The sequence below is a fragment of the Clarias gariepinus genome, chromosome 16, assembly GCF_024256425.1.
Source record: "Clarias gariepinus isolate MV-2021 ecotype Netherlands chromosome 16, CGAR_prim_01v2, whole genome shotgun sequence".
Classification (NCBI taxonomy): Eukaryota; Metazoa; Chordata; class Actinopteri; order Siluriformes; family Clariidae; genus Clarias; species Clarias gariepinus.
Window position 1 is genome coordinate 16066428 of NC_071115.1, and position 9688 is coordinate 16076115.

At 39.4% G+C, this 9688-nt stretch overlaps 1 protein-coding gene across 1 annotated transcript; it reads left to right on the top strand.

Moving 5' to 3' along the window:
- The first annotated feature begins 3798 nt into the window (after positions 1–3798).
- cbx4 (chromobox homolog 4 (Pc class homolog, Drosophila)) lies at positions 3799–7997 on the top strand. The gene is made up of 5 exons (XM_053514714.1): positions 3799–4180; positions 4276–4319; positions 4852–4917; positions 5973–6039; positions 6447–7997. The coding sequence occupies exons 1-5, from the start codon at positions 4112–4114 to the stop codon at positions 7785–7787; spliced, it is 1587 nt and encodes a 528-aa protein (XP_053370689.1). The 5' UTR covers positions 3799–4111; the 3' UTR covers positions 7788–7997.
- Positions 7998–9688: the final 1691 nt, after the last annotated feature.

Below are 9688 nucleotides of genomic sequence, written 5' to 3' on the forward strand. Positions count from 1 at the left end.
CAGAGACAATAAAACAGACAGGAGAATGCCAGAGTCAGTGCTCGATATGGTATTGACAGCTACACCAGTACAATCCTGCAGGATCCCACTGCACCACTGTCTGTGGCAGCCCCCCTCCCCCTTATTCAACCCTATCCCCAACCCCCCTCCCTTGCTCTGGGGAAGGCTCGGTGGGTGAAGGGGGGTAGCGGGAGCATCATGCCGAGGAACTGGAGGGTGCTCTCCTCCACACAGACACACAGACACACTCACTAGCTTAATAATGACATTGGCAGTGAGAGATGTGGACTAAATTGTGCCCAGATACTGCATTTAATTGTAGTGAAGCTACATGAATTATACCAGCAAATACATAATTAACTACAGCCAATATTGAAAAGACCTGAACTGGCATGGATCTATACAATTTATTGACTTCTTTACCCATAGTGCTACAAAGTGTTGCAAAACATAAATTTGTTAAAAAAATAATTATCATAAAAATTTTATAATAAAAATGTTGTTTTTAAAGTTCTTAATTTCATACCATGAGTTTTATGGAAGATATAAATTCCCTTAATATATACGACCATCCAAGTTTACTAAGGCCAGACAAGAAAGCTAAAACTGTAACATGAATAAAATACAACATTTTTCACATTGGGTGCAGCTTTAATATCTGCCTGTTAGTTGACTGGGATGTAATGACCTCCCACTAAGCTGAGTTAGAATCGCTGCAGGCCCCTCTTAACATTTTCCCCTAATACCCCTCCAGCTCTGAACCAATCCTCTTCTTTATCCCTTTATGGTAGGATAAATGTAATGCTTGGCTGGGCAATGGAGGCTTCTCTCTCTCTCTCTCTCTCTCTCTTGCTCTCTCTCTCTCATTCTTTCTTTGGCACTGTGGTGCCAGGCACTCAATAAGCAGACCCATTTGTGTGAAAGAGCCTGCAAGAGTCCATACTTGGAGACACTGTGTAAAGGTTACAGTTTAAGATCTCCTTGGAAGCTCTGATGCTATCTGCTGCAGACTGGACTCTAATTAGGATATTTTTGCAGTATAAAGTATTACAGTTTAGGATTGGGTTAAACAAAGAGGTAAACAAACAGCAACACAAAACCTAACAGGAAAAAATTATAATGGTCAAGTCAGAGTTTTCTGGCTTGCCTTATGGACAACTGGTATGATCTTGTTGGACGTATTCCAGTGGACGTACTTGGACCGTTAAATCAGTTTGAAAGTTAAGTCATTGACCATTTTATTGAATGAACACATCACTTGCTCACCCTCCCCCCCCCCCCCAAACTGTTTACTGCCTACAATTAGATCCTTCTTACCATGAAAAACGGTGTTATCTGGAGAAATGACAGATATATAGACTATCCAGGGTTTTATTGGTTTTGCTTTCCAAGGTTTTGCTCTGTCATTGAGTAACATGGTTAATAGTGTTTTCCAGACCACTGTTCAATCGTGAGGAGCCTTCTAAATCCTTGCAGAATTGGAGTGAATTGGGTTATACACAGAATGACAGTTGATAATTAAGACCTTTAATAGGAACACAAAATGTTTTAACAATGAAACAAGCTGAGAAAGATCAGGGTTGGTAAAGATGTCCATCTTGGTATCATTTATTTTTGAATCTCCTTCTTTTTCTACTTAAGTGTGAAATGGCCATGATCATGCAGGAAGACTCCATGCAGTGTGATGCTCTGAGCACAATATTTCCCTCACATCGCCTTAAACCTTGGAGCCAAATCATCAAGGTCAAAACAAAGACAAGGTTTTGTTTGGCTGTCGGTTATTTTCCATTAAGTTGTGTGTGTGTGTGTGTGTGTATGTGTGTGCTTTCCTGGTACTCTTGCAGCGTATATAATGTGTAGTTGGGTACAAAGGCTTCCTGGAAGCATGTTTGTCCACGCTTTTGCACGTTCGTTACGGTTAAAAGAGGTGAACGCACGATATTAGAAGTGCACACTCGGTTTGTTGTGCACTTGGGCTCGTGCCGCTTTTACACGTTTCGCCTCGGCGGCAGCAGGGCGTATTCACTTCTCAAGGCAAAAAAAAAAAAACAAAAACGAAACAGCGATTAATTTCCTTTCGTTTTAAACCATTTTACACACCAGGGTTTGGTTTTATCGGTATTACCTGGCCGTATAGTATGCTTTTCGTTGAAAAACTTGTGATTTTAATCCCAACTAATGGCGATATTTTGGCTGTTCTTGTTCATGACCATATAAGGTCGGATAGCGCTATGGCGTTGCTGCTTCGCCATAGGCTGGCTGTTGCCACCTCGCGCAACACTTTAACCCTTTACTTGCTAAATTTTATTCGTTGCCCGCCGCCTTAATGTAAAGTTAACCGCCTCGAAACGTCCTTTTTTGGTATTTAATGTTCAACATCTCAGCATGTGGTCTGTGATATATCGTGTGGTGTGTGTTTTACGGTCAATTTATTGACGCATAGCCGAGTCTGATCGCTGGTTTCCTCGCGCACACTTCCCGGAGGTTTCAGTCTCTAAGGCGAGTTACTGTATAAACCGCACATGCAGTGCACATTTCTGTGCTCTGCTGGTCTAATTCATAATCAAGCCTGTTTATGTGCACTTGAATGCTCTGACTGCGTTAAAATAGACAGGGTTGAAATTATAAATCAAACAGACCCACGTTGGATCAAAAGAACAAATACACTGACTGACCTAGATTTCGAGAAAGTAGCTTGTGTAAATAGTTATTTAATAAAGAAGCATTCCACACTTATAAAACTAAAAGTTCAGAAATAAAGTAATATTAAAAACCTTTTTACAAGACGTATTACATTCTCAGAAACAAAGGTAACAAACGATAATTCCCTTACCTTTAGGATGGCACTTTAAGGGCATCTTTTTTCTTTCTTTTCCCCCCTTTTTTTTCTTCTTCTTCTTTTTTTTTTTTTTACAATGCTTTCAGTAGCCCATATACCTGTTACTGATAATATCTGGTACTATCTGTTACTTGGGAAGGTGCATACAGTGTAACACTTTAAAGGCACCTGAGTGGTCTTTAAGGTCTGATTACTGTATGTCCCCTAAATTACTTTTAAGGTATAAGGATACATAAAGTGCAATGCACACTTGATTGTGCCAGCTCAAACAAAATGAAAATTACGTTTTAGTTTTATTTTCTTTATCTTTGACAGAGTACGTATTTTTATAACCTATATAAATTGACTATAAATTATGACATAAATAAGACATGCACATCAAAGGCCTGTACCAGAGGGTGTTATGTTGCAACACTAAATAACCCAGTGAGGGCGTAAATTTATCTCAAATTTAGCTACTTTAGAATTGCATGATTGCATCACTGTTGAAGAGAACGTATCGTTCCTAAAGTAGTATCAGAATTTATTTTATTTTTTTGTAAAAAAAAAACAAAAAAACAGTCTGTTCAGGTGGCTCTAAATTCGATCTAAAATATCTGAAGCATGACTTAGCACAACAAAAAATAAAGGAGACAGTTTTGTTATAATGATGTAAAAGAAATCTAATACCTGTATGTATAGATATGTACATGCATAAACAGATTCAGAGGTTATAAAAATGAGGTTAAAGCAGGAACAGGATGACTTGGTGTTAACCCAGGATATGCCTATGCAGATAGTCTGCAGTCTATCAGTTAATTAGGTTTGTAGACTTGCATTGATAATCAAGGAAGTATGTGCATGGATTAATCATACTGAAGCAGCAGCAGAAAGATGGGCTATTTAGTCATGCAGTTGTGCGCAGCAGCTCGACTCCCTCTGCACTCGTGGGGTTTCAGTTGAGCCTCCTTCCCTCCCTCCTCCTCCTCGCTGTGACGTCACGTGCTGCCTGGCTATTGCGCGAACTATTTTCTGTAGCAACAGCACTGAGTGTATTTCAGCCGCTTACCGCTAACGAGCACCGAAATACGAGCAAGGGTCAGGGAGAGAGAGAGGGAGAGAAAAGCGAGGGAGCGGGAGAGGGAGGGTTAACGAAAGAATTCATCTCAGCCACTGTGGCTGTAAAACTCACACACAGAGAGAAAAAAAAATCCTGCTGAAGCATCAACGGTTGAACGGGAAGAGGGAGAGAGAGAGGGAGAGAAAAAATCGCGCTCTCGCTTCGCACGAGAAATGGATCTACCTGCCGTCGGAGAGCACGTCTTCGCGGTGGAGGGCATCGAGAAGAAGCGCATACGGAAGGTACAAACATGCACATATATGCGGATTAGTGCAAAAGACTACCGTCTGTCTGTGTGTTAGCGTTTTTGTAACATGATTCTTTTTTGCGATCGCAGGGCAGAACCGAATATCTGGTGAAATGGAGAGGATGGTCGCCGAGGTAAGGGCTCGTGTCTGCACTCACTCTTACTGCCTTTGCTCGAGATGTTTTATTTGAAAATCTGGCGTACAGTGTAGTGCAGTGTGTGTGTGTGTGTGTGTGTGCAGCGCGCGCGAGCTGCTAGCGTGAGGACAGTGTGTGTGTGTTTTAAACATAGCCACGGATTCCATCACTAATTTATGCAGGCTTATAGAAGGGGGTAAAGCATCTACCATGCATGGTATATCCGAGTTATATCTGAGATCTCTGCATAGCGGATTGGGTTGAACCCGAGTCTGCGGGGACGCTCACATGGCCACCACGACGCTTTGCTTTTCGGGTTGACGACACAGCATAAGAAACACGGCATTATTTTGCATATTGCATCCACAAACAGGGCTTTATTTCGAATGTGTTGAATGCTCCATTTATTTAGTTTAATAATTATTTGAGTAAGATTAAAAGCACACCATGAACGTTTTTTTTTTCATTCTCCGCCGCTGCATTATACAGCGTGTGTATTTTCATGCTCATTTATTTTTTTTTGCTACAGATATAACACATGGGAACCGGAGGAGAACATCCTCGACCCGCGCCTTCTCGTCGCCTTCCAAAACAGGTGAGAGTGAAAGCCGGGTTAAGTGAACTTGAGCCCGTGTCCTTATATGGGCATGGGGGGCGGGGCGAGCTCAGACTGCAGCCTGTCTCAGGCCCTCGAGTGGAAGATTGATTGCAGCCCCTTCAGCGAGGCCTAACGACTACAAAGCCTCCCTTGATGCGCGCGCTTAGCGTTTTCACTTTGTTTATATACCAAACAGTCCTTCACTAATGCTATTCCAAGCCATGTGGAAAAGTCGAACAATGTAGAATAACACTTTTATGACAAAAGAGGAAGAGCGAAGCTGTGTTATTTATTATCTGACCACAGTAGGGAAAGGTAACATGGCACCCAAGAGAGAAACAACTGTCATGCTCACAGTTGAAAGACATAGCAGAACATATAAGAGAAACAGTTCCTCAAGGAGAGTGAGGTCTTACAAAATGAAGATGTTGTGCATGCCTGGAAAGCTCCAACTTTTTGCTTTAATTAATTTACTTTGTGTTTGTTAAGATTAGTCTATCGAGATGGTAATGTAGAAGATTCATAGCATGTGTACTTGTGTACAGATGTACGACTGGGGGAAAAACAGTGGTAAAACCTCCATCCATGTCATTAGATATCATTATGCTAAGAGTTTCAATTTCTGCATACCAAAATTAACTGGTTTGAGTGGAATGTCAGGAAGTCATACAAGGGCAGAGGTCTTTAAATAGTTGTGAATCTAGAGATTGCATTATCCAAGTTCCTCATGGCAATAGTCCATTTTTCTTTTTGTCATAACTTCCCAGAATTCTGAGAAGTGTGTATATGTGTATATATATATATATATATATATATATATATATATATATATAATCTTGCTTGTGACAGTGCTTATCTAAACCAGGCCATGGTTTATTAGCAGTAGACTGCCAGGGAAAACACAATCAAATTAAATTATGCAATTGAAAAGTGAGTAAAGTAAGGCCTTATGCTGCATATGATTAAGAGTTAGTCCAAAAGCATATGTCATTGATTAGCATTCTAAAGGAATTTATCTTCGTACAGTCTCACAACAATGTGTTTGGTTTTAGAGAGAGACAAGAGCAGCAGATGGGATATCGCAAAAGAGGACCCAAACCCAAACATCTTCTTATCCAGGTAAGACATAGCTATCTAAATTAAATTAGTTCCAAAATATTAGTTATAGTACTTTTACTCTTTTACTCTCAACTACAATCTTAAAACATTAAGATAATGGTTACAAGCTATTAGTTAAAATGTTTTTCTTGCTATCTATGAAGAATGGTGTAATTTTACTATGAATGAGTAATTCCATATGTAGAGCCCCGTCTTCAGTGTGACTTTCTTCCAATGTCCTAAGCTGCTTGAAGGCAAATAACAGTATTATGGATGAATAATTGTAACATACATTTAAATTGCAAAAACATCTCTTGAGACCTGTCTCTGTTTCTAGTGTGGCATTGGTTCAAAGCCAGATATGTGTGGTAAATAGGGAAGGAAACTCCACTTTTCATTTACTAATTCCATGGATTCCTTTATTCCAGTTACCTGCATTTGCACGGAGGTCCAGCATCCTCGCTGATCTTCAGGAGACCAAACTGGATGAGGAGAACCAGTTCAAAGTGGATTCACTCCCAATGCACCGGTCACAGCCTCAGCATTACCAGCTCAACAGCAAAAAACATCACCAGTACCAGCCCAACAGCAAGGAGATTCCAGCAGAAGCTCACACCAATGGCAAGAAGAAACACTTCTATCAGCTAAACAGCAAGAAGCACCATCATTACCAACCAGACCCTAAGATGTATGACCAACAATCCACAAAGGCTAAAGAGGTTAAGGGGCATGACCCTTCTATTAAAGCATGGAACCTCCCTCCTGCATTGCAACAGAAATGGGTGCGTGACAAGGACACTGGCAGCTTAAATAAAGTGAAAGATCTGTCCATGGAGCATAAGCAAATGCTTATTCCAACTAGCAAGGAAGACCAAACAGTAAAGACAACTCAAAAGGATCCCTTACTTTCCAATGGCATCAGCAGTAAGATGAAGATCATCAGGAACAAAAACAAAAATGGCCGAATTGTCATTGTCATGAGTAAGTACATGGATAATGGGGTCCACTCTTCCAAAGAAAAAAACAGGGTGTCAACCGGAATGGAGAAGCCAAAACAAACTGAGGAATCTGTAAATGGCAATGCAGTTAGTCTTGTAAATGTGACAGTTGGACAGGAGAATGGTGCTTCTAACCATTCAGGAGACAGTGCATGTGTTACCAGTGAATTTGTTCACAAAGTGCCCCACAAAAAGTTTGAGCTCTCAAAAGCAAAACTGAGTACTGAGACAGGTCACAGGACAGAACAAGAGGTGAACAAGATGAATTCATCACACAATTACTCTCTGCAATTGTGCAACAAGCTTAACTCTTCACCCTTATCAGTTGGGGAAGACATCCCACTGCAAAAGGACTCCACCAAACAATATTTAAGCCATCGTAAAAGGAACCTGTCAGAACCTAATGAAGCTGCAAGTGATTGTAAGAAGTTTCTTAGCTCCAGAAGTATCAGTGCTCCCAATCAGGTCGTATTTTCCCCACAGAGAGAACCTATAGACCTGCACTGTTCTAGCCAAATCACCAGTGCGGGCTACAACTACAATCTTACCAACACCATTCCTGATGAACCGATAGACTTAAGCTGTGGAAGGACTAGGCTAAATCCCGAAGCTCCCACAGATTCCAACGTCACAGTGGATGACACACCTGACACTTCAGATAAGTCAAAAGAACCAGTCAGCTCTTTTAAGCCATTTTCAGGTAACATCATCATTACGGATGTCACCACAAACTGTCTGACTGTGACTTTTAAGGAATATGTCTCCATTTAACAGCCTTCGATTTGTTACACTGAAGACCGCTGATACTCATATGGATTTGTAGATATGTAATTATTAAAAGAATTTTGTACATATGTATCTATAATTTGTAATGTATAGAAAGGAAATGTTTTTTTGTGTAGGTTTTGTTTTTATTTCATTTGCAAAATGTCAAGGCCTGTACATGCACAGATTAAAATTTGTATGTTTTGAATGTTGAAAGACACGTACAGTCTGTACTTTGACGAAATCAATATGGGAGAATATGCTGAGCTTAAAAAGTTGTTAAAGCATCATTGAACAAGCACTTACGTACTTTCCAGACCTTGCACAATAAATGGAAATGGCCGTTACAGAGACATGCATGCTTTATGTTGAGCACCGTTTGAACCATCTCTTTAAAAAGATTGTACCACCTTGTGAACACAGTGCAAACACATGGTTTTACGATATTACACTTTATTCCAAACGAGTCTATGCCATTTTAGGCAGTTAAAGCTGAGCTTATTTTAATGTCAGATGGATATTCAGGGTGTTTAGAAGAGTTTTCTAAAAATATATTTTACTTAAAATAACACTTACATTGCTGCATAGCTGCTTTGCAGTGTTAAAATAGCTCCAATCAGACACGCCATTTGGTTATTGCCACCTACCCATTGAATGTGTAAGCTGACTTGGTCATCACTTAAGATGCTTTGAAGAAGGCCTGAATGACAGTGATCAACGGGTAGATCCTCCCCTTCATACTGTGGGTAAATTTCATGCTGATTAACTTGTACACCATCACGTCTTTTTTTGTGAGCAGTATATAGATGTGTTTCCTGAGAATATACATTTAACTTCATATTTAACTGCTGAAAAGTTTTTTTTTTCTCAACTGTCTTTATTTTTGGTGTGACATACTAACAACAATGTATGACCAAACAATTTATTTTAGACATCTTGTAACCCTGTAGCACATACTATTGTAAAACTGCTGCTAAAGTGTATTACTTAGTTAAAGTAATATGATATGAGAAAATGCTGAATATGCTGTAGTCAACATTAAAGTCTAAATTTGCCTTAAATAAATAAACTAATAATCATAATGGTGTATCAATATATTACAAAGATTATTGTAGAGAAACAATCATAGTCAGTACCATATGCAGACATTAAAAATATCAGGATTTCTGATTAGACCTGACTTAACACTTGTGACTATAATTCTGACAAACATTTACCCATGAAACTTACAAATCTGTCATTACAGATGTGATCAATAAATTTGGCTTGGTTAATGGAAGCACAACAAATGCAACAATGCCAAAAACAAGACAATTAACTTTTTGGTAGTTTGATCATCAATAATATTCTAGAAAGACTGGAAGGTTTATTCTGAAAAAGCTGTAACTGAGTCATTGTTTCATTTAGCAGTTTAGTTGTGCAGGTCTTAAAATATGCCTGGAATTATAACAGTACCAATATGACACCTGAGAGAGTCTGCTATTCACCTGTATTAAATATGTTATTCATGTCATAAAATACCCCCATGCACACAAATACTGTTGCAGTTATTTAGGGAAAAAAAACTTTAATAAATTACATCTTGCCATTTCAAAAAGTTGACTAGTGTCTTTGTTTTTTTGGATTTATTTTAAAAATAAGACAAAATGCTGTTAAATCCATAGAACTGTATGGGCACAGCTGAGCATACGCACACAAGAACACATCTAATAATGTGTCTGTTTCATCAGCCCTGAAGCTTGACTTGCACTTTAAAAAGAACTGAGTTATTAGTAGCCTGAAGCTTGACGTCTCAGTGTTCTTCACACCACGCTGAGAGTTTATCAGTTACTGCAGCACAATCACACATGAATTCCAATGACAGCCTGCTTGAACAATAATTTGAAAGTATTCCATCACTGACAAAC